The sequence below is a fragment of the Artemia franciscana genome, chromosome 11 (assembly GCF_032884065.1).
Source record: "Artemia franciscana chromosome 11, ASM3288406v1, whole genome shotgun sequence".
NCBI classification, from domain to species: domain Eukaryota; kingdom Metazoa; phylum Arthropoda; class Branchiopoda; order Anostraca; family Artemiidae; genus Artemia; species Artemia franciscana.
Window position 1 is genome coordinate 21,850,229 of NC_088873.1, and position 26,606 is coordinate 21,876,834.

At 35.2% G+C, this 26,606-nt stretch overlaps 1 protein-coding gene across 1 annotated transcript in view; it reads left to right on the forward strand.

The window, feature by feature from the left end:
• Positions 1 to 21,746, forward strand: part of LOC136032957 (uncharacterized) — a gene marked incomplete in the record, with an annotated part of 79,335 nt that extends 57,589 nt beyond the window's left edge. Inside the window, 6 exon segments of the mRNA XM_065713441.1 lie at positions 1,377 to 1,538; positions 5,295 to 5,501; positions 7,670 to 7,779; positions 11,544 to 11,719; positions 13,120 to 13,800; positions 20,932 to 21,746. Of these exon segments, the coding sequence (XP_065569513.1) occupies positions 1,377 to 1,538; positions 5,295 to 5,501; positions 7,670 to 7,779; positions 11,544 to 11,719; positions 13,120 to 13,800; positions 20,932 to 21,206 (1,611 nt within the window).
• Between the last annotated feature and the right edge of the window lie 4,860 nt (positions 21,747 to 26,606).

A 26,606-nucleotide genomic window follows, 5' to 3' on the forward strand; every position in this document is an offset into this window, starting at 1 on the left:
AGTACGTTGTGAATAATACACAAGTACCCAAATTTCTATCATTGATGTCATAAACTATTATGATTACCAAATGAAATTTTAGTAGCACTTATACCTAGTCAAGGTGGTGACAATCCGTAAAAGGGACTAGAACCAGTATCTAGCTACACAAGAAGTACTCAAGCCTTATCCATAGGATTGTCCTCACTGCCCACTCAACCTTTCACCTGGCCGGATCCAGCCACAAATAAACCCTTTCTGTAATGCTGTCTATAACTTGGCTTATATTTAATCCATAAAAAAGATACTGAATCCTAATATCCTTAAAATCTAATATCCTTTAAATCTAATATCTTTTAAATCTAATATCCTTAAATATAAGCATAAACGAAATATTTTCAACATTTTTTTTTACCATAGCGTGTAAAAAAAAAAAAAACACTGCGCAAAAGTCGAAGAATTTCTTTAGATACATGTATATTTGTCTTAACTGTTGAATTTTACTCGTCAAATATGACAATAACTACTAACTATGTTTCTTGGCTTTTAAATCCATTCTTTAAGATGTGTAGAGAACCCATGGGCCTGATAAAACTTTAGAATTATTTAGCCTATTTCATTGTCGGCTGTGTAAAAATAATTTGCTGTTGGTAATCAGCTACTAGCTAACTTCAAACAAATCTAGTGAGTCATATATCGGAATCATGAATGTTCACACTTCTTTTCGTTCTCACTGCCCATCAGTATATTTTAATAAGACTTGAAGAGAAATAGCAGTTCAATGAATTTTAAAACCAGAAATTAAAAGAGTCACAGGGTTTTTCAATTAAGTCTGGATTATGGCCAAGGCTTTGAAGATCTGTTTTCAAAACTCTTGTCAATATATAATTAGCGCGGCCAAGTAAAATGGGACTAGGACCAAATTAGATGATGTAATGTAGTTGCAGGTCACAAAAAAACCGTAGGATGCCTATTTCATTTCAATTCTATATTCTCTAAAATATGACAAAATTCCAATATGGTAGTCAGCTAGTTTTACAGCAAATATTATTATCAAAGATGATTGAGTTTTTGTTTTCCTTATCTCTTGTATACTAGGTTGAATAGACAGTTAAAGTAAAACTAAAAAAAAGGCTGATATAAAAACCTAAAATTAAAGAATACACAACATCAAGGTCGTATTAAGGGGAGGGGGGTTCCAGGTTTGACCACCGCCTGAAATTTATATCCGACTCGTAAAAACGTAACAAAAATGCATATAGACAAATTCTTGGTGCATTTTTTTGTGTATAAAACATCCCCCTCCCAAAAAAGAGAAAAATTCCTTCCATGAGCAAAAATCTTTGATACGCCCTTGCACAACTTACTAACAAAATTTGAGTAATGTGTATTTTTAGTACAGTGCTTTCAACGAAACAATCGAGCCACCTTTGACAAAAATCATCTTTGCCATTTTCATGGTTCTTGTGCCGATTCTATTGCTGAACATGTTGATCGCTTCCATGGGCAATACTTATTCAATAGTTTCAGAACGCTCAGAAAAAGAGTGGGTAAAACAGGTAAGGTTTCTATATATCTTTCTATGTACAAATTAAAGTGCGAAGGGAAAATAAAAGTCTTCTTTTTAGGTCAAAACTGTGATTGTACATAGTATATCTAGTAAATGAATCGGATGAAATCAAAGAGGAAGAAGAAGGGAGTTGTAGTACGGGAAGGTAGGGGAAGACCGTTTTCACCTTGGTTTCTAACCAAAAATATAACTTATTTTAGACAATTTAAATAAGAAAAAAAATTGAATGAAAACCTAGCGCACTAAAACTTAAAACAAACAGAAAATATCCAATATATGAGGCAGGTTGCCACTTAAGCCCCGCTGTTTATACACTTATCATAATTTTAGTAGAACAAAAGATAAGCGTTTCGGGTCAAAGGGGCAACAGTTCCCTTTATTTACATGGTAATTTTGATCATTCTAAGTTTTAACATCGCTCTTTCGTTCCAATTTCTTTTTTTATTTTATTTCTGTTTGTTTAATCTCAATGTTAATATATATATCAAGCTCAAGCTAATTTTAAGCTCAAAGTTATCCGGAGTTTGGGAGAGAGAGTTGTCGCTCCTCTCTATCATAATTTTTACACTTAAGTTAAAATTTTGTATAAAAAAATACTTTGGAGTTGAAAGTCATCGCTGAAAAGGGTGCACTCCTCCCCATTATAAGGGGAGGAGAGACTCCGAAATTCTGAAAATTTGTAATCATTATGTCAAGTGTTGTCAAGGAGGAAGGGGGTTAAAGAAATATTAATCTTAAGTGATACCCCTCCCCCTCGTTTTACATTTTGCAGGCATCATAGTATATGAGTTTGATTGTTGATTTGCAATAGACTGGTATTGTACGAGAAGAAAGGGGCTATCACCCCTTTAGTATCCACAGTGTACACTTAATCCAAGTATTTTTTTTTCCAAATAAAGGGAGGCTAGGGAGTAAATCCCTCCTCCAGATTCATCTGAAGGACCCCTTGCAAACTATACATCACTTTTTGAGGCTTCATGCACACCTTCTCCACAAAAGATCTACTGGTCCCATTAGTAATCGGCTAAATAGTAACCGAAACTAAAAAAAGAGTTATTATGATCAAAAAGCAAAAATTAAATAAATAGTTATTATATCGTACAGTAATTATTTTTGATATGTTTTTATATCACACCGTTACTGCAAAAATTTACTAGTAATTTAAAAGGGTGCAATACCATATTTTCAGTCTATATACAACATAGTTACAAAACACCTTGTTCCACAGAGGTAACGTTTTAAGTGTTTATTTTCTGATATAGCTTAAAGTAATAATGGCTATTGAATTATATAGTATGATGCAACTTTAGAAAGAAAAATGCATGGAGTTTTTTCATCTTTTGTCCCTGTATCTAAAACCCATCATAAATTCCAAAGCTTATAAGTACAATATATAAAAAGATAATATATATATATATATATATATATATATATATATATATATATATATATATATATATATATATATATATATATATATATATACATATATATATATATATATATATATATATATATATATATATATATATATATATATATATATATATATATATATATATATATATATATATATATATATATATATATATATATATATATATATATATATATATATATATATATATATATATACTAGCTGTTGGGGTGGCGCTTCGCACCCCCCCTAAGCCCCCCCGCACGCTTAAGTCGTTACGCGCCGTTGTAGTTGTGTCCCTATGTCCCACCTGTGAATATATATATATATATATATATATATATATATATATATATATATATATATATATATATATATATATATATATATATATATATATATATGTTTTTAACTATGTAAAACTTGTTTGCTGTCCCATTGTCTGTGCATATAAATAGATTGTCAGGTTTACCAATTCTTGAACATGCAACATATAATGGTCCATGGGAAAACAATCCGTATTCAGATCTATACCTCATGATTCTAATGATTGCCCTTGAGCTTTGTTGATGGTGATTGCTAATCGACCATTCCCTGTGTCGCCGTCGTCATTTATATATCCCCCTGTGCCCCCCGGCGTCCCCGTTGTAGTTGTATCCCTGTGTCCCGGTCGTCATTTATTTTCCCTGTGTCCCGGTCGTCATTTGTATCCCGGTGTCCCGGTCTGTATATACATTCGTTTTTGAAATGGTATATGATGAAATAAATTTTTGTATTTTTCCCTTTTTTTTCTTTTTAGTTTTTTTTTCGGTTTTTACTTTTTTTTTTAGTTTTTTAGTTTTTTAGTTTTTTTAGTTTTTTTTTTTACTTATGTCCTGGTCTTCATTTATACTCCCTGTGTCCCGGTGCTTTGTTGATGGTGATTGCTAATCGAACATTCCTTGTGTCCCGGTATGTTTAAGAGATTTACCTAAAAATTATGTTTGGACAGTTTTTTTTTTTCATAGAGCCGTTTTTAATGTCAAGGATGGCAAAAACAGGGGGCTGAGGAGAGAAAGAATATTTTCATAAGGCGAAAATTCATGTTTTGAGCTATATTGTTAAAGGAGAAAAAAAAAATCAACTTCGTTATTTTTTAGTAAAAGTGGATCAAACTTTGTTTATGCCAATATGAATCAGTTAAATAAAGAATACAATCTTTATTTGAAACAATTTTTTACAACTCTCTTAGCACTGAAGGGGCCTTTTTGTTTTTTAAGCAGGAAACAACCAGCTAAATGATGCTAACAACTGATGTTTAAGACAATTAGCAAAATGAAGGGCAAATAGAAAGAGATAATGGCAGGCACATGCTGAGATGCGTAAAGTTGGCCCGCCTGGGCCCCGGCAGCTTAAGTTAAACACTCTTACTTTTAAAATGTGCTTCTTACTTAAAACAATAGTTTTTCCGACTCCGGCTCCTTATTTACTGCAATCAAATGACTGAATTCAATATTATTATTGGAAATCTAGGTCCTCCTTTTTGCTAAGCTGAAAGGGATTTTTGCTAAGTAGAAGAATGACCCCAGAGTGTCAGAACCTTGTAAGAACAAATTTGACAAGTTTGACTCACCCTACTAATATTTTATGGTCTCTTCGGAAAAAATTCACGTTTCTGGAATCCGTACAAATAGTTATTTTTTTTCCTCCATATGCTACATCTCTTTGGGTTTAGGTTGCTATTTAATCGGATCGCTATTCACTTATAGTTTGTTACCATGAACCTCTTAGATATCTGGTTTAACAGGTTAAAAATCGTTTATTGCTTAATATTCAAAATTTATTATTAATCTTTGAGTATGAAAGCTCCTTTAGACCGTACAGAATTTAGATTTGAAAAAGAAGGGCTAAACGGTTATTGATGTGTTACAATCAGGCATAAATTGGATAAAGGTGTTCTGATCAACACCAATGCCCGACTATTATTTACTAAATTACTAGTTTTTGATTAATACGTCACAACATAAGGAAGCTTCAAGTGCATCCATACACTTTACATCTCACAATTTTCTTTTGAATTTATCCAATAGTTTCCTATAATTTTCCCTTAGTCCGGCCAGTTTTGCTTCTTTCATAAATGCTGCTTCCCCATTTCCAAAAAGTCTCCCCAATCCCCACGGAATTAATTCTCCTTGACATAGTAAAATTTTGCAACAAAATGCATAGTAAAAAGCGCACTAAAAACTTGCAATATAAAACTCTTTGCCTCAGTCCCCTTGGAAGAAATTGTGGCACAAGGGCCAGTCAACACCTTTAATGAATTATGACGAACCTTATATTGTTTTCCAGTGGGCCAAACTTGTCATCGCATTAGAAAGATCTCTTAAAGCGGAAGCAGCTAAAGATCATTTACTGACATACAGCATAAAACTTCCAAGTTTTCCTGGAGGTGAAGAAGATGGCACTCCTCCTCAAGTTGTTTGTGGAGTGATGGTTATAAAGTCAAAGAGTAAGACAAGAGCAAATCAGCGAAAAGGTGCACTTTCAAACTGGAAGGTAAGTTAGTCTCATTTGTAATTAAAAAAATTACTACGACAGAATCGTTACCATTCTTACCAATATTGTCATATCACTACCGATTTCTGTTTATTAGCTATGGCTAAAAGGTATTATCTTTTCATAATTAAGAAAATACAATTTTAATTCTGAACTAGATGCAGAATATAAGAGTGTGAATTGAATTGTTGAGCAATGATATCAATTAGATGATTATCCTTTCTTAATTAATTAAGGGTGAATTCAGTAATATACAAATTGACTAATAAGTACGACATCACCCCACATTACAGAGTCAGCACAAGGTGCTAGCTATAGTAAAACTAATTATGCCTTACTTCATTCATTTTTTTTTTGTTTAAATCAATTGCAATGTAAGACTAATTACGCTAAAGGCCAAGTTGGTCGCCAAAAAAAGAATATAAAGACTATTTAAAATTTTTGGTACCCTTTTGCTTGCCATTATCATTGGCTATGTAACTCTTAAGTATAAATTCATAAGGAAATCAGCAAAAAGTGGAGAGAGATAAACCTCACGCTTAGAAAACTACTTGCCAGTCAAACAAAAAATCTCTTAAAGAATTTTTTCTCTATGAATCTCATACAGTTTCTACTTTTAGCAGATGTAATAATATGCCCGCAAAATGTGTCATCGGGGCTGGTGCATTGTCTTACGCTGGCCTCAATAACTAGGAATCATAACAAGAAACGCTAATAGGATTTGCTTGGACTTTTTTAGAAATCACCCTTAATATGGTTCAAATTTGTCTCTAATAACAAACCTCCCCCGCTGGAATTGTTTGCTATGGTGGGCTAGCCAAATATTGTCTCGGTGGCGTGAATATGCATAGCCTTGGCTAAAAAAAACGAAGACATTTCCATCAAAATTACTCAGAAATAACTCCTAATATGGCTTATTTTTACCTCTAATAATAAGACCCCCTGGTGGAATTGCTCTCTAGGGCCCTGGTGCAATTGGTTGCTAGGGCGCCCGGTGGAATTGGAAACTATTGGACCCGGTGGGATCTAATTCTAGGGGGCACAGTGGAATTGCTTTCTAGGGTTTCCACCTTTATTTCCTTCATGGTACTTTTTGCTTATATTTTATCTCCTCATAATCTTTTTTCAACATTTTTTGTCATTTGTTTAGTTTTAACTCTTTTTTTGTGTTTTAACAACAATTCTAAATTTTTTACTAATAAAATTTTTATATACAAGAGTCTGTGTCCTTTAGATTTGTTGTTTCAGGATAAAACTACAAAACGTATTCATTTATGTAATGAAAAATCTAATGCAAACGCTATGAAACATCTGCTATGTAAGTTTAACATGTCTAGGTCATGTTAGAATATTAATAGAATGTAGCAAGCAGGCTCACCTAATATAGAAAAATCGATAGCTTTGCTGGATAGCTACACGGCTCGAAGATAATAGTTGGAAAACATACGAGCAATTTAATCATTCTATAAGGCGGTCATGGAATTCCCTCGTTCGTGCAATAGGTTATAACATATTATTTATTAGCCGGATCAAAATATTAGAAAGGCTTTCATGGCTCAACTGGTAAAAGCTCCATTCCATTGAGGGGGAATCCGTTTCAAGTCCTAATATGGGCAGAAATCTTTACTTAATAAATGCTCCCTGGTAAAAAAAAGAGAAACCCGTTGAAAGAAAATGAAATTTCTTAAAGTATTATGTAAAATCCCACGAGTACATTGTCATTACTTAGAACCTACGTGTGCACTGCCATTACAAAATTCCCAATAAATATACCGAATCACGCAAGGCTGCGTCACATCCCACGTGCGCACCGTTATTACTTAACACCCATGCATGTTCCCCTCCCCAGTTAAAACCGGGACTTCCCCGCTTGACCAACGGACTCGAACATGTCTTATTATGTAACACGGAGAAACTTATTACATAACAATAAAAGTAAGCCCTCCCTATTGTGTAGCAGGCAGGTGTATTTTGAAGAAAACATTTCCTATTATGTAATGGTAGCCTACACGTGCGCTACAGTATTTTTCAGGTGCGTGTAATAATGTCTTGAAAGGGTCATTAGCTCTAATTGTATACCTCTATCTGCCTTGTGAAATACATAAGTGCCTCACTACTTGCCTCTCTACAGAGAATTACGCAACAATTAACAGTGGTGTATTATTTAGAGAGTTGGCAAGATCACCATCAATGAATTACGACGTTACGGAATTACTGGTGAAGAAATGAGGAAAAAGATGTGGGACGTCAAATCATCATCAGCCACTCCTTTATTAAGGTAACCGACAGTTATATTATGTTCCATTATGTGTATTAAGCTCCTGAATATATTTTTCAGGCCTAGTTTATACTTGAAAGCAACTGTTAGGTAAAGAGGCTTTGAAACTTACTGTCAAGGGTTTTGCTGATCCTACTGTCAAAGATATTGCTCAGCAGAGACGGACTGAAAACCAAAAACGTGAGTAATCCAAGCGAGACTCAATAAATAAAAATCTAAAAAATCAGCCAGAAAGCGCCAAAAAGCCGATAATAGCATATAAACGAACTTTTTTTAGGTAACAGCGCTTAGTTGAAAGTGTAAATTGTTAGTATATAACTAACTAACGTAACAACAACAAAATATCATCAAATACTTTTTAAAAGACTAAAATACAAGCAGTAAAAAAAGACAGCAGTAAAAACAGCTTGTAATAAGGGCACGTAATTAAGAATAATATGTAATAATAGCAATAAAAGTTACAAAATATTCCTAATCTTCTTATATGAAACGCATTATTGCTTGTCAATCTAATTCATTCGTAAAGAAATATTTTTGTTCTTTTCTCAAGGAGGCTCACATTGGATGAGTCACGGTGGTTGGTTATATACTTAACAAACACATGTTTGTTGTACCCTTACTGATGTTTACATGATGGCCATAAAATAAGCATACTTGTTTGGAATGTTTACTATCTTAACCTAAAGACGACAGCATTCATCAATAAAACCCAGGGAATGTGGTTTTTCTAAGTTCTAGAGGTACTCACCAAGCCTTCAGCGATTTGGACCCGTAGTTATTGTTAAATGCGGTTTGGCAATCGCGTAGAAGTTTTGCCAAAATTAAAAAAAAAAAACAACCGTTGAGCTGCTGTTAAATAGTAGTTTTGAAAGGCGATGCGCCTACACAAGCTATAAATGGTTTGTGGTGTGTGTTGAGATTCTCTCATTCTTTATTACCATGACATTTTTAACTGCTGAGTCTAAATGTAACTGCACAAGGTTGCTGGTACAAAATACTTCAGCTACTGACGATAAATCACCAAACTTCGCCAAAGGCTGGTAAAAAACCGTTGAACTAAAGTGAGAGAGATATCAAATACTGCGAAAATTTGATGTTTTCATTACATGATAAATCAACATCTAGGCACATAAACCGTCCACGTGTTGGGTGTCGTTTTTGCTCAAACTAGATCAAAAACATCCTCGAAGGAGCATTTCAAACGTTGATTCTGAAGGGGAAAGTACTGCAAAAAAATCCCAATCTCTTTCTCTGGACTGAGCAAGAGATGGAAGCTGTTTTTGGGAACTGTCATGGAGTTACCTTAGACGATTATCTACACAAAAGAAAAACCAATATAGAAACATAGCACTCGCTATTGCTCAAAAACCCGAAGGCAGAAAGAGTAGAAAACTGCCTGCATTTGCAGAAAAAATATATTTCTCTGGACAATGCGTCGTCTCGTACCTCAGCCTTTGCCATGGCAAAAATTGACAAATTATGGTTTAGACTGCCTGACCATCCTCCTTACTCACTTTATTTAGACTCAACAGACTTCTGTTTGGTACTTGTTTCTTTTAAAATTTGTTTCTTTTTCTGGTTTCTTTTTAAACCAGACTCTGACTGTTAAAATACTCCGGAGGAATATTGACGTCAGCAACCCATGGCCTCTTGTGATTGGCTAGGTGTTATGGACACTTACCAATTATATAAAGTAAGATAGAGTAAATATAAAAAAATTGTGCCTCACTAATTAAAGGCAGGAATAAAAACAAACAAATGATAGAATTATAAGAGCATATAATGTCGGGAGGAGCTGTTTGTCCAGAAAAAGGTTATCGACAGTAAGACTAATAGAACGAATAGTTTGGCTGAAGTAAAATAATTTCATCATCTAATTGTGGAGACAAACCCTTAATTTGAGCAGTTGACTGAAAAAATACCTAACGTGTCCCCGTAAGAAGCTGTTTAAAATTCTACGTGACCAAAAATTTGCGAGAAAAATAGAGAATATCCCAACCATTCCTGCCACTCGCATGCAATATTCAGCTCCCACCTTGACGCCAGCTGTGCCTGAAAGCTGAGGACGGGCTTTCGTGTATAAGATGAACTAAGTGTTTCTAGGATGTAGTTCAAGTACGTTTATATTTTACATCGGCGGAAATAGTCCAAAACGTAAAAGGAGAAAAAACATGTTTCCTTGGTTTTATATTTAGAAATAATTGGTGGTACCAAGTGTCATGGGATCCCCATTGGGATAGAATGTCAGGTGAGAATGGTAGTGCATTACTGACTGGGGAAAGGGGTGTATGGTCAAATTGTGGCTGGATCATGCCATTACTTCCCCATGCAATTGCTCGACCACTGACGGTTTTCAGTCCCCCGGAACAAACAAACAATAAGAAGCTGCATATTCTAACAGAGGGTTAGAGTAAGATGAAGGGATGTAGGTACACAGGTGAGGAAAAGTCCCAACTAGTGGTGGTGGTGGATGAAATCCTCCAGAGGATGTAGTTGATGAGGTATATGGGTTTATAAGACAGCCATAACTGACCCAGACAAGGGCCGAAACGACTTCTGCCTAAGGGATGTAATTTACTTGAGAACTTGTCTCCCTTTGTGCCTCGGCTAGGTCACTTGAAACTCTCAATGGTCTAAACACCTTTTCTTCATCCTCATTACTAGTCTCTAAGTAGGACTCTTCCTTGCTGCTCTCTGGTGTTAAGAACACGAGTGATGGAGATTGAGCGTCCTTCAGCACGGAATCGATGCTCAGGTCATGAATTACTAGATTGAGCCTCTATGGCACGTCCACAAAACAGACCTCTACCCCCTTACCAGGCTTATTTTCAAACTTAACCACACCATTAATATCAGTTGACGCATCCGATATCTGATGTGATCCGTCCCACCTTATCTGCAGGTTTTCATTACTTTCTGGTAAGAGAAAAAAGGAGCTTCTTCTCCCTTCCATTGAGCTTGTACTGACAGGCCCCGTTATGGCCAAATTCTGCTTTTCAAAACGAGCCAATAACGAGTCTAATATAAAAGACAGTGCAGTTCATCCTTTTTGAAATGAATCCTGCAGCTGGAGCCATGCTATAATATGAAGATGGATACATCTTCAAATTATGCTTTCTCTTTGCAACCCTTTCTACCTTCTCAGATTTCCTTGCTTTCTTAGTAGATACAGAAAAAATTACTTTTTAAATGGACATGCACCCTCCTATTAGGGGTACATACTCGGTGCCTCACCTTCATAAGATTTTTCATCGGAAAACATGAACCCTGTAATCATTTGTGCTCTGAACCTAGATGCTAGAGCCTTCTTGTTTTTTTACTTAAGGGTTAGTACCTCGCAATATCTTGGACTCAATCACGAGGGAGAGAGCACCTACCAGAAAATCATTTGATTACCGGATTTTATGCTAGCCATTCCATTTTTTACTGGCTTACTGGCTTGTTGATGCCTCATAATATCCTTACTTGATTACAAATTTAAACACAAGAGACGAGAAGAAATTACCATAATAGTTTTGAGAACTAGTAACTTCAATTTTAAGATTCTTTATCACAGGGGGCTATTGATAGGTGATGCATATGTCTTTGAATAAAAAGAAGTCAAGCAAAAAATATTGGTGTTTATAACAAATTTTTAGATTTCTTTTAAATCCTGAGACCTCTTACAAGAGAATCAAACGAAAGGGCACGTTTGTCCATTCCTTTTGTGAGTCTATTTCTCTCCTCAGTATAATGTTTTATGATTATTTTAATTTTATTTTTAGCCCGTATCCTGTAACAAAGCAAAATTCGATTCCGAAAGCTGACGCAATAGGAGATGCTTTAGTTCAATTAGCTTGGCAACGCTGCACCTCCCCAGTAGACAGCCTGAATCTAAGCATAGGACCTACTGAACAAGGTGCAAAGTCGCTGGAAGTTTCTGTGAGGTATTCCTTAGAAAGTAAGTATACAGTCCTGTCGAGTCTAGAGCCAAATTAATTCAAATTATCGTCAAATATTCCAGATAGTCCAAGGTTCTGTTTCAATTAATATAATTAAAAAGCGAATCTCATCTAACAGTGCCATTTTCTCGAATTAGTGTATTTGACCTATTTTATTAGGTTTTATCACGCCTTTTTTGTCTGTCTGAGGATCTTGGGAGTAATGGCCCTTTCAAATTACTACATGAAAACTTACGTTAAAAGCCTAAATTTGTAAACTAGTTTCCAATTAGTGAATAATTTTTTAGCTGTACAATTAAAACCGTGGTCAAATATGTAAGCTACGTAACCAGGGCTTCCATGATGTTGCTACAACATTCTGGTAAATCACGAAACAAAACACTAAGAATCCCAGCTCTGAATGATAAAATCTGACATTATTAAAACTTAGAAAAATATTTATTTTTTAAGATAGTTCTGGCTATACTTGCAAATCCTTGCATGACTTCAGCTCAAACAAGGCACAGCATCCAAGCCTCTCTGCTCAAAATCTGGCGGTGAAGTAGGACTCTTGAACCATATTCATTACAAATCCTTACGTGATTCCGGTTCAAAAAACGTGCATCCTGCCTACCTTTCTGTGAGAACTAGGGATTAGGGGGGAAGGGTGTTAGAGAGTTCACTTCGACACTTTGTGTATCCATTTGGATCCGAAGCAATCTAGCTTATCATACAAAGAGTTAAATCTTAGCTTGTTTTCCCACCTAGTAAGGACTTAAGCTTGCTATAGCCTCTCTACTCAAAATCTAGTGGTGAAGGGGGGCTCTCGAACCATATATGTTACCAATCCTTACTTGATTCCAGTTCGAAAAACATGCATCATGCCTACCTTTCTGTGAAAACTAGGGGTTAAGGGGGAAGGGTGTTAGAGAGTTCACTTTGACACTTTGTTTATCCATTTGGATCCAAAGCAGTATAGCTCATCATACAAAGAGCTAAGTCTTAGCTTTTTTGTACCTAGTAAGGAGTTAGCTTGCTATTTTACCAAGTCGTTCCGAGTCACTAAGAGTCAAGATCTGATCAAATTTGCATCTAAGCACGTCTCGGTTATTGGTTGATTGTGTTTGCTCGTGATCAATAACTTGATTCTATTTATTCTTTTTTTTCAAAATAATGATCGATTTCTTGCCTACTAATCAACAACGGGTTTCTTTTTCAGTCTTTATTTACTGGGGTGGGTTTTACGGGGGGGGGGGTAATTCAAAGAATATCTTTAAAAGAAGCCTTGAATGTGGCACTAATATATTACAGTTGTCTGTATCTGTTAATTATTCTTTCCCTTTTTTAAACTGCAGATGTTTAAAACATCAATGTCGTTTCGTTGGCTTTGCTCCTAAACACTTATTTTTGCTTCTTATAGGAACTATTACAGCTTATGAAGAGCAAGAAGATACTCAGAATGACAGCAGATTGAACAGAACAGATTCAAAAAGGGAACACGAACCGCTGGATTTTAAGGTGATTCAAAACATGCCAAAAATAGAGAAGTTACCTACTTGGAACGGAAATCAGGAGCTGCTACCTAGAATCCCTAAATTTCCGACAGTAGGCCCTATTAGTGACGAAAAAACGAATTCGCCATTAATTTTAGTGCACCAGGCAAGACAGCCACATACTAGTGAAGAAACGGACTGGGACGAAAACCGGCTAGGAATCAAATACGGTGGCTTAGGTATTAGTTATATGCCAAAGAGCACAGCGCGAAAAAGATCAAAAAGTGGAATAAAAAGACAAAATACTGCAATACCCCCTCCTGCAGATTCTGAGCCAGATGACCTGACAACAAGCGAAACAAATTCGGTATTTTCATTTAAGCTTTTCGACGAGCCTCACATAGATTCATCTCTTGATTATGCAGTGACTGATATTTTACTTAGTGCTTTAAGGGAAGATCAAGAAAGAATGCTGCCCGAGAATAAACAAGATGAAGGTGGAACACATGAAATTAGCTCCGTTTCGTGTTCATCTAGTGCGACAGGGGCTATAAACGAAAATGGATCAATCTCGAGCGTATCTACTGTCCGGGATGCTGAGTTTATAGGTAAGGTATATGTGCTGTAGTGAGTTGTTAGTAGCAGCAGTGTATTTACTCTAACCCTATATAGTATGGGCGAAAACATCCATGCACCGACTCTGATTGTCTCAAGGGGATAATAAGGTGTAAGCATAGTAAGGTAAGATAGTTAAAGTAAGGTACATCAACTTTTTAATGGTTTTGATAAATATTTGAATATATCGTAATATATGTTTTAAAGATTTTAGGGACACCGGTTAATAGGAGACTGTGTACTGCTCAAAGTTTAAAGTTCATAAAATAAGTACAAAAAATAACGAAATTTCTAGGAAATAATCACCACCCTCCCCCCCGTTTAAGACAAAATAATTGACAGTCTCAGAATGATTCAAGAAGGGTTTTATCGTCTGTGGCTTCTAAACCCTTCTTTGGGGATTTGGAGTGATTGTGATTCTTTTCATTGTGCCATATCAATTAATTACAAAAAAGAACACAGAAAACAAACATTTTTTTGCACTGCCTACTAAAAATGTCTACTTTCTTTAAATACGCTTCAATCTGTTATATTTTCATCCAAGGTAATAGAAAAATGAAGCATTTGTTTGAAGCTTATAGAATTTTTAACTATGAGGATTACAACTTGTCGGCCCGTATTATTTTCTTGCATTTAACCTATTCCTGTGCTAGGCTCTACAATTGGCTTTACAAAATTTGCCATACATCTTTTTATTTTTTTTTATTTTTTGTAAATATTTTTTTCTGTCACTGGATAATATATTGTTATTTTTTCTCACTTCAAACTGTAAATATTAGTATATTTTTTTTGTCATCAAACTAAGTACTATTGTTATTATCAGCCATTGCAAAGACTAGCCAAAAATCGTTTTAAGTATCTTAACCATCAGTGACTTGTATGCGTAATTGTTCGTCTGTTAAATCCAATGTTGTACCCCCTCCGCTCCCGAGTAACATAATATTCAGCGCGCATAACAGTAACAACAGCGAAGTTTTCAACTGCACAAGATTGCACCTAAGAAAAATTGTAGCCGTGGGTGGGTCCAGTGATTATCAGTGAATTCATTTTTCTGTGAACTCAATATCTCTGAGCAAAACTTTTCAAGAATGCAATTCCCTTGTTGAAGTGATTTGACTACAACTCTTAGTAGATGCAAACATCTTGTCCTTCGTAAGAACAATCAATTTTCAGGTAACAAAATTTCTAAGGGGGCAAGAGGGGGAAAGAAATGAGCTTTATTAATATATCTGTCAAATTTAAAAACAATTAGGCTTTTTTCAACGATTGGAAAAAGCGATACAACTAAAAACTATAATAATTTCGTTTGTAAGTGATAGAGTTTCGTAGTTTTTCTGTTGAAGCTATTCATCCTACCTCACTCTTAATCCCTTCATCAAGTATTATTATAGTTTAATAAATCTACAAAAAATAAACTCATGAAATATATCACTTAGAGAAGTACTATTCGCAAAAATTGCAACCATGAATGAATGTACCAACAGGAATATGCAGCAAATGAGTATGTTAAAACTGCCCTTTGCAAATTATAACATAAAAAGCAGGTTTTTTTCAAATGAAAGCAAGGAGCGATACTAAACATAAAACAAACATAAATTTTTCCATTCAATGGGGGGCTGCCCCCTTTCAATACCCAGCTATTTACGCCGAAGTTCTGTTGTACTTCGAAAATAATTCTTACTCTAGTTAAACGGCCTTTGTGTTTGAGCAGTTGTTCTTAAAGAATTGGGACAAAAAGTCAAACTTTAGAGTAAAGAGCAGGGGATTGAGGGGGGAACTGGTCCTATATATGAAGTAATTTCTGTTAAGTTTTAATGTCGCTAGCTGCTTTCATTTAAAAAAAATATTTTTTTATTTTATTTTAATCGTTTTACAGATTATGCCCAGGCCTATCCAAGATATGATGGGGTGCCGCACTTGTTGCTGTTACATTGTATATATCAACACTTGTAAATTGATTCGTAACGTCCTAGATTCTTTATGCGGTAATAATTAACCGAAGCGATTTAATGAGATTGAAAAATTCTTTTACTGTGCATGTACTGCTATCAAAACTTTTTTTTAAAGTTTTAGTTACTGTAAGCACGCGTATGTTGCCTTATGTTGCTGCATAACTGTTTAATATATAAAACATAGTATTTCCAGTTAAAAGTAAATAAGAAAATCCTTGCAACGCTTGTCTACCCTTTTCTGGGAAATTTCCAGATGACGATCGAGTTACCCCTCCACCTCTCCACCTTTTGTGTCTGTAAGTAGTTAAATGTAACATTTTGTGTTACAAAGAAACATTTTTTCTGCAATAAGTAGGGAGCTATCACCCCAAAGCACTTATATTAAGGTTAAATCCCAATGAAGGGAGATTAGAGATTAATGTGCACCTCACTTCTTGAGGCATCAGTTATCCCCTCAAACCATCAACGCAATGACCAGCCGGCGCTCCTCCATAATAGCTGAAATGTAAGAATTTGTCAAATTTTACATTATTGTACATAACTTTATTAAAAAACTAGTGAATCAACCTAGTTAAATTAAGCACTCAAATAAGTGTCTATACTAACTGTTTAGTTTACATGTACTGCTAGATTATTTAGCAACGAATACGCCACCGTGCGGCATTACTGCCTCTGAAACTGGGACGCTCAATATATAGTTTTCAAAAAATCCAAATTGGCCAGCTATCTCACGAGTTTCCAGCTACCTCCTAACACATCATATTTTTACTTAGGACTCTGTCGATTTCTTCCTGTAGCTGTAAGTAAAATTAAACTGAATTACTAGTATCTCCATCAGTCGGTTCTACAGCAGCATATACTATTATGACTGACACCTTGCACTTTTTATTTACAAAATGAGTAACCACCATCTTATTATTATTACCTTCCCTACCTAAACAAGACTTAGTAGCTTACCTATTCATCATGAGTTCTACTACGTGTCTATGTGCCCTATCCTTCCTGTATGATTAAATAAATTCTATATCACCATATTCATGTTTCCAACTCCAAGATCTGCGCCACTGGCCGCTCCAGGCAGGCTTCCTATTTCAAAAGTTTTAGTTTTCGTACACTTGGTGGTAGCCTTCACAGCCCTAAGGGTAAGGGTTGAAAGTTCTGCCCACCAAAGAAAAAATATTTTGTGTTCACTCTCCCGTTCATGAGTTTCTAGAACTCCTAATGAGTTCAGTTCGAAGCGTACGAATTCGTCAGTTATGATGTCTATAGGATAATTATTTTTTACTATGTAACATTCCAAGTTGCAATTTTGTATTCTTTAAATCATTTAAATTATTAGACTCGATGTATATCCATGGCTACAAATATTATGGTACTACGGGGGGACATAATAGATACATTAGCTGGGAAAATATTTTTCAGCCCAAAAGAGCCCACCGAAAAGGATGAAACCTAGAGGAACGTTAATCAGAATCCAAGACAAATACTGTGTTGTTTACGAGGCTATAATCTTTCTGGGGGTTGCCACTCCTGAAGATCACCCTGCAGCGATGTTGGCAGTCACACTTTTTGCTATTAAAACTAGTGAAAGGTCCACTCTGATGCCACTTCGGGGCTAAGCAAGTAAGGGTTTCCTCGTCGGGGATAGGGACGAAGAAAAGAACGTATGACGGAGCGGAGTTCCCAAACCATCTCACAGCACCTGAACAGCTCCAGCCTTTTATACCCTGCCTATCCTAGTCAGGACATTCCTCAAGGTTATGTAATGTTAATATCTAACCATTCATGTTTATAGTTAACCGATTAAATTGGAAAACAAAGTATTTATTCCAATTTGGCCATCTACTATAAATAACTGGAGAGTATTCCCTTTACCCATAAACAACCAAAAAAGTCCTTTAACTTGAATCGGAAACTCAGATAATTCTTTAATAGTTTTAATGTCTTCGGTTACAGTTAAACCAACAATTCAGTCCTACATACGGGAAAGAAAAAGTGGATCATTTCGACGGAACAGTAGGTGTTCCAACATTCAAAACTTGTCTAGTTGAATAATTATAGACCCGACTTCCTAGATAAGACATGGCATTAAGACACTGGTGGATCAAGGGGGGGGTACTGGTGGATACCCCCCGATTTTTTTTAATGTTTTCCTGTTATAACTTTAACAAATCAAATACTAATAACATTCAAAGGAATAAATATCAGCCTATATATAGTAGTCTGACAATGCACATTCATTGGTATTTTTTCAGTCAAGTTCAAAATAAGTTCTGGCCTTGGGAAGGCATAGAGGTATTGAGCGCTACTATACTAAAAATGGTGACCGTCATTTACCCCCCCCCCCCGGCTGTTACCCTCCCCCTGGAAAATACCTCTCGGAAAATAACCTCTGTGGAAAACACCCCCCTTCCCATGTAAAATAACCCTCCCTGGAAAATACTCCGTGGAAAATACCCCCTCCCATGGAAAATATCTCCAATGGAAAATAAGGCTTTCCAAATTTGAAAATTTTATTTGAGTTTTATTTTTGATTTCCGTAGAGGGAAGGAATTTTAATACTTGTGTATCATGCGTCACTTACTCAAGTTTACACTGGGTAAAACTCGAGAACAAACCGATTTTTCCCTTAGTTTCTTCGTTATTTTAGGAACAAATTTGGGCTAAAAAATTGGCACATTAGCGGGGGAGTATAGCGGATCTGCATGGAAAATGTGTTAGGTTCAGTTATTCTGCATATTATGAAAAATATTTTTTTTTACTTCAAACCGTCCAAATACTTTATCTCCCGCCCCCCTTATGTGAAAATATATAGCCCAAATTATATATTTCTCAAATATTCTGGTCACTTGTATTTGTCTTTTCTCGCGCTAAGCTGAAAAAACTAACGAAAAAAATGGTTTGTTCTCGAGTACTACGCAGCGTAAACTTGAGTGAGTGGCGGATAATACACAAGTACCAAAATTCCTTCCCCCAACAGATATTAAAAAACAAAACTCAAATAAAATTCTTAAGTTTGGAAAGCCTTACTTTCCATGGGGAGGTATTTTTAGGTGAGAATATTCTAGGCAGATATTTTCTGGGGGTATAATTGCCGGGGGTGCTAACACCTAGAACCACTAAAAACGAACTTGACAGGTTTTAATAGAACAAGATCAATACCGGCTGCTGACTAATAAACAGTGGAACCATTTCCTTTAACTCTGTCATGGTTATAGGCATTAGATACAACGAGACATCGGCCACTTCGGATAAACATCTCTCTAAATAATTTCTAACTGAGGCACTAGGACTATTTCCCGTCACTGTTTCGGTAATATCGGTAGAGCAATCACTTGCTTGACTCGGGTTAATTCTACATGAAAAGCCTTCGTATCTCTTTTTGGTCTCTTCTTTAATCAGCCTCCATGTTTTTACAGGACTTCCTTCAACTTATTTAAACTTCCCCTTCTAACAATTTTTTTTTAAGCTCTTCATGGAACTTTATTGAAAAAGTTATCATAGATATTATAACGCCTTTCTTCCATTTGAGTCCCCCTTTCAGCCTTCTTATAATGCTTGTGACGTTTCTCTATACATTTAAGGAAAGAGCTACTAATCATGGTTCAAAGGGATTACCATATCTTCTACTCCTTTTTTCCTGGACACATGCTAGATTGAAACAATTTTCATATAAAATCCTACCATTTTCCAAACTCTTCAAAGAAGCTTGATATTTCTGGGAGGAGCCATTTAGGGAAGGGTTGAGTTTTAATAAATATTTAGAATAGTTTTCAGTCAGTTGCTATTTTTGGCAGAAAATGACAGACTGTTGTGGTCTAATCTCTTTCATAACTTAGAAACATGCTAGAAATATTGATGTTCATTCAAGTGTACCCCTTCATAATTATGTAGAACTTCGAATTAATTAAGCTAATCTCTGGGAAAATAAAAGAAAAGTGAGCACACTACAGTTGTGCTACCCAGTTGTGCTAAAATGCGGTTTTCCTCGATTTTTAAGATTTTGAACTGTAAACCTCTAGTTAAGAACCTTAGACCATGAAAAATCGATTGACCATCTTAGAATTTTCAATTCTTAGCCTATACGTCGTCTTAGGCAAAAATTAATGTTTTGTGGTACAAAATGGAAGAAAACAGCAGTTTATTGTGGCGTAATGTGTTTTATTATGAAGATAATTTATCAGCGTAAATTGAAATATTATTAGTTATTTTCATCACCTCAATTCTGGAGGAATCATATTTAAAGGCTGCTTAAATATAGGGTAAAAACTATTCTAATATAATTTAAATTTAAAAAAACCTCTGGAGTACGACTTTTATGAAAGGTCAGCATTAATGAGTGATTTGGGGGCTTCGTAGCTTTGAACACAATATTTACAATAGAAAGGCAGAAAATTCTAACGGCAAGAATTTACTTTGAAATTCAAATATCAGCACGAATTTGTTCCAAAGTGTGTATATTATCTTCTCATAATATAACTTGATATAATGTAACTCATTAAATAACTTTTGAGAACGTTCTCTCCTAAATTTCATAGTCTTATGGTTCAATTTCTGAGGTGCTCGAGTTGACTTAAAAAAGAGTTAATTACCCGAGCAAAAATAAGGACAAGCATGTTTAATTACGATGAGGATTGGGACATTATGCGGAGGGCAGAGCTTTTTAAAAACTCCAAATATTGATGAATTAATCAAAAAAAGTTTTAGGGAGATTTTTTATAAAGCCCAATTTCCGAATTGTCTTAATCAAGATGGCCATTCTTTCCTCAAAAGCTGTATCAAGAGTAATCCATGGAAATACTGCCGCCTAAGAACAGATTATTAACTATTATGCTCTACCACCAAATTTTCACTAGATATAAGCCTATTTATCAAGAAATATTAAGTCAAAAATTTTCTTACTAGCTATCTCGGTGAACTTGAGATACATAGTTAGCTGGTCACTCAAACAGTTACCTCAATCAGCTTAATATTAGTATTTCTAATTTGTAAAATCACTTTAAACCAGAACTTTAATAATCTTAAAGGCCATAATTTTCTTTAGGTTGTTTTTGGATGCTCTGAGCACACCAGAATATAGCTCAGTCCCTTCTCATTTTCCTAATAAGTGTATGTATTTTAGTGACTTCAAGTCTCTGTGTTCTATTCCATTGCATAATTCTCATTTTTCAGAGGCAAATCCAGTAGTACGTCCCAAGTCTTCTTTCCCTTTTCGAAATGGAAAAGTGACACCTTATAACGTCGATACTACCAGACGTATTTCTTCTTCACGCAATCATAGAGAAGAGCGAACACAAACCATTGACAAAGCAGAAAATTTTTTAGAAGGTTTTTGGACCAAGCCTGAAACAGACAAAAAGTGCAAAGTTGCCCGGGGTCGCTTCCGTCAAAATGGTGTCAATACAATCGCGAGAATTTTGGATTGGTCTGTTGATGAAGAAATATGAATAACTAGTGAGAAAAAGTGTGAATAATAGCAAATTTGAGCACATTCACACATTCATTTTCCAAAGAAATGGAATTATTTGATGTGCATTTTAGATCAAACTGGAGGTTGTACCAAAAAAAGTCACTTACGTTAACTCTCAATGCGGTAGAGGCTTTTTTGTTAGTTTTTTATCACCTTTATCAGAAAAAGAACAGGAATTCGCTTCGCTGGTGAGTTTTACAAAATCTGTGCCATTTGAAGATCACCTAACAAGACCCTTTAATTTTTTTGTATATAAAATGATAATTTATACCGCAGTTTGCCACTTTTTATCTGTTTTTTGTACTGTTTATTTTTCTTGTAGCGATGAATCAATAATATTCTTCAATTATTATATCAAGGAGTAAAAAAAGCCATAAAAAACAAAAATTAATTTGTTGAGAATTAAATCCATGATTTGAAAGAAACATCTTTTACCGTGATAAAAGTTGAATTTTGTTAATCTTGATTATGCTGTTAAACTGTTGACATCCCTTGGAAATAAAGTGAAATACCTTTTTTTTTGTGTCATACTGTTTAAACTTTAGGAATTTTTTTCTTTAAGGCGAAACTGTAACCAGGGAGGGGTGGCATTAGGACAGAATCCTCAAACTTCTGCCGCTGCAGTTGGTTCAGGTAACTTATATTTTGGTTAGTTTTCTCCTTTCTCTTTTAGCATTTCATATATTCTACTTTCCTATACGCATAAGCCTATATACGCATTTGAACTCACAAAAGTATTACTCCCTTAATTTGACTTTTATTTTTACATACCTTCCCAACCTTTTACTTAACTATTGACTTCCGAGTTCTACTAATCGTGATTGCAGTGGTAGCTGTTAACTAGTAAAGGACAAACACGGCCCATAGTAACAAAAAAGTAGAAAACCCCTAAAAATAACGTCGGATTGTAACAAAGAAATACCACTGAAATTGTTTTTGCAGAAAACCGTAAACTTACAGAAAACTGAAAACTTACAGTTACTTGACAGTTACTTGATCAGCAATCAAAATCCTTTGGCTTTAACAACAAGAAAAATCACCTTTTTGCATGGGAACCATTTATTTATTTAATTTTTCTTTCTCCTTCTTTTCATTAAGCCTTTATTGCTGAACATGGGTTATATTTATGCCCTTTTTCCGTGGTCAGTTCTGCTAATCTTAATATATTGCTGGTCTAGGTACAAAGCGTTCTCACAGCCCCTAGATGTAATTTTTTTTTTGTCCCGTTCATCTGATAGTGTTCCGAGATTTGTCATGGAATAAAAATGATATTATTTATTTTCTTGAACGTTCACATTTGAATTTTATTCTAGTTACTACTTCTTAGAAAATAAGAAAGTTTTTTTTTTTAGTTATCTGCTTAGTTTTGCCAGAAAACTATTGCAAACATTCTAGTCCTCTTTTTTTATGCCCCGCTTTGATCTAAAAGTAAGAAACATTCTACCCTAGCATGTGAAAACCTGGTGGTGTCAATTGAGGGAGCATGTGACCGTTACCCATTCAATTTTGAAAAAAATGAGGGATTCCCCTTTTTTTATATTTTAATTGAAATATGCCTTTTTGTGTGCTTCCATCTAAAAACCAAAAATAACAACAAAATTCGGTTCATTAATATTCATCAGTTAACGCCACTATCTATTCCACAGTGGTTGCATTCATTTTCTGCTATTGATCGTTTAAAACCTTCAAGGTTTTCAATTACTGCAATTCATAAACTAACCACAGGCGTACTTGGCTTACACCAAGAAGATAGGAACAGGATAGGAACTAGTACTACATGAGTCTAGCTGATTCAGTAGGTTCAAAGCGGTCCAAAGTTACTAAAAATTAAAAGAAATATGGCAGAAAATAGACTTTGTCTGCAATTGCCCTGTAGAGCTGGAGACAATGGATGGAAGATCAAAGAACATTTCTTGCCCCAGAGTTATGTGTTTGGTCTTATTTTCAGTCTTGGTTTGTCATTTATAAACTCAAGAGCTATATAAACCCACATAGCATTCCTGTAATTGGCAATTGTTCTCTGCTCATTTGGTTTTGGAGCTGATTCCAGGTCCCACTTTATACCTACAATTGACTTGAATTGAACAGATGAATATCTCAACCAAAAAACTTAACTTTAAATACTTTACCTAGGTTAACACCCCACCTACCTTAGGTTAGGGTAAACGAGTTGTTTATGGAATAAATGAATGTCCTTTGACGTGTACCAGCTCTGGAATTCTACAGGAAGGGGACTATTACCGCAAGTACTAAGTAACCGGGAGTAGACCTTGATTTCCAAGATGTATGATTAAAAATGTCCAGAATTAACAAAACAGATAAAGAACAAGCTCCTGGTCACACTTTTTTTTTTTTTTTAGATTACTCGAGGAAATAATGCAGACAAAAGGAATTGTTTGGCAACGGTAACTCAGGCTTCCACGATTCCGACAAAACTTGGAATGAAACAAGCCATAGTTACCGCAGACACACGGACAGTGGGCCAGCCCCTCGGAAAGAGGCTAAAAGGAGCAGTAGCGTCTGCCAGCGCAGCTGAGCTACTGCGCGATCAGAATGAAATGTTCACACAAAAAGTCATACGATGGAAACAGATTAGCTGTGTTCGTTTTCGTCGTTTATCTTGCTTTCATTTCCTTCGTGTATAGCCTTTCTTGTTCATTTTTCAGAGCGAAACGTCGTTTTCACTTTCCATTTAAGCCCTTCGTTTTTGCCTTTTTCCTGCCTTTATTTTCATCATAACAGTGAAATGACAGGTTCTTTAAGTTCTTTAATATAATAGATAATTCACAATACTATGCAAAAAGCAAAAAACCTAATAGTAGAACGAAAACGGATTATAAAACTCCATTTTGTTTTCCATCAATCTTTCAGTGTGCGTTCTTACTACTTTTTGGAAATTGGTCTTAAGCCGTTTTTCAGTCGTTTTAAACAGCGGTGGGATATGGATGGCATAGTGAACGCAGATATTCCCTTGTTTTAATGAAGGTGATTCACTATATTTATTTGAAAGTTGTGCTAATTTATATTTTTTCACCGTTATATGATTATTAATCAGCTATGACTTTGCGTTTTATCCTTATCATTCGTGAATAACTGCTTGGGGAGGGTGTTAAAAATATAGTTTATCTGCGTAACTCAGACTCAATAGGTAAAAGCCTGTCTGGTCCGAAATTCGTCCAGATTTTCTGTAACCGTCCTGAACTTAGTGGGCTATCATGTGGAGTCTGAAAGGGTGAGAAAAAAAAGGGGTTGTTGAAGAAAATTGTCTCGATTAAACAGCTTTAAAGTCTGAATAAAAAACGACTACACTTAGTTTCAAATCAAATATATTTCAGTATTTTATCGAGCTTCTAGCTGCTTCCCTTTGTCAAACTTGACAAAATTGATCAACAAAATCCCGTTTTTCTTTCCGGAATCGTATCTGGCTCCTGTGAATCTGCTTTTTGAACTTCTAGAATGTGGTAATTCATTCGAAAACCAGTGGAACACCTCCAAAAACATAATACAAAATAAATATTATTCTTCCTGAAAAATCTACTCAATTTTGAGAGCTATCTACAAATTTTTTTCCGAAAATCGCCAAGATTTTACAGATTGTTTGAAAAGAAAAGTGGAAACACTGCCTTTTTTCGTTGGTTTTTAATTAGTCTCTGAAGGGACTACAACCAAAAAGCCTCTTTACGACGAGTCGTTCTTCTCTTTATTTTGCTACGATTTATGCAATCATCATTAATATCTTAAATTTATTCTTGACTTAGCCAATTTTCTAAGGAGTGTTTAAGCCTAACTACGGGTAGACAAATGGAACGGAAGGGCTGATTTGCAGTTGGTCTAGCGTCTCACCAGACTAAACCAAAAGGCATCATTTTCTCATCGCTACTTGTGACTTCAAACTTTGAACGAAATTTAGAATTTTGACATTGAAACGGCTTTGAAATCACGAGTGACAGTTGAAATTAAACTAAATGGATTAAAGACATACTTTGTCAGGTATTGGATTACTAATTCCAAAACATATGCTGCAAACAATCAGAAAATGTTAAATACGATATTACCAAGATAAAACAAAGTAGCAACTGATTGATGAGAAATCAGAGTGGGACCCCCTCAATGTACAAATTTGGAATTTTATACGAGCATGACGTAACACATGTGTTAATAAGAGGTTTTGAACATTCAGAAAATGACATCTTATGGAACAATTGAGCTGCAATAAATTTATATTATCATTACGTTTAGGGATGCTAATTTGGGGGGGGGGAGGGTGACAGGTGGGATGCATGTCTTAAGGTTATTTTGAGGTTTAGGATATTAAGAAAATGATATATAAAGGAACAATTAAGGTGCAATAGAACCTACCACCGCAATGGAGCTGACTTTGACAGCTATTTAAGTTTATACTGTCATTGCGTTTAAAGTTACTAATTTGGGGGGGGGGCAAGGGATGGGCAATTGCTCCCCTAGATTTATTAATATCTTTCTTTCTTTTTTCATCAAAAGAAAGGAGAACGAAATCCCCTCACCAACCTTTTTGTGAATTAGCGCCGTTGATGACGTCACACTTGTTCATTGATTCCTTAAATGGGCAGTAAAGACGTCATAAGAAAAGATATAAGGAAGTTTATGAAACAAATAAGGAGTATGTATTCATTCATGCACTTTGTGTCTAGTTTTTCTTTTTTACAGTGTGCAGTTTTTTTTAGTGCAATTTAAAAATTGCATATTTGTCATTTGTCGGTTTTCTGTTTTCTTTAATATAAGTTAGACTTTGGGCGGACCTATCTGTCGAACTTCTATACCGTTTAAGTCATTTGATATATCGCATTAATAACTTCGAAACAATTGGAGATTACAAACCCGACTTATTCTTAACAGATGTCTCAATTATTCATTCCAAAATATGACAAGACTGAATGACACCTCGTTTGACCTTCATTATCCAAAGGTTATACTATGAAACAAGCCATTCTCTTATGAACTAGCCGCTCCTAATAGGCTAATTTTGTCAGTTTGACTGACAGATGCATTAGGCGAATTGAAAAGCAGTGACTCTTCATGACTTGTGAAACAAACTGAGAATGTTTATTTTTCAAAGGTTGCATATGGGTAACCCAGCTTGTTTGGAATAGACATTGTAAATATGATCACAGATCAGAGGAATCTATTTTCAATTAAACACACGAATCTTAAGATCATATAAGGTTTTTAAAAAGAAAAAGGGTCTTTATTTGCACATTGGAACTAATTTGCCTTCAAAGTTGCATCTAGGAATGTTTTTGGAGGCTGAAATTTATGATACTATGAAATCCACTTTCCTTAGAACTCAGATTTCGTCGACCCAAAAACAAATAGGAAATCAGGAACTCAGTCTATGTGC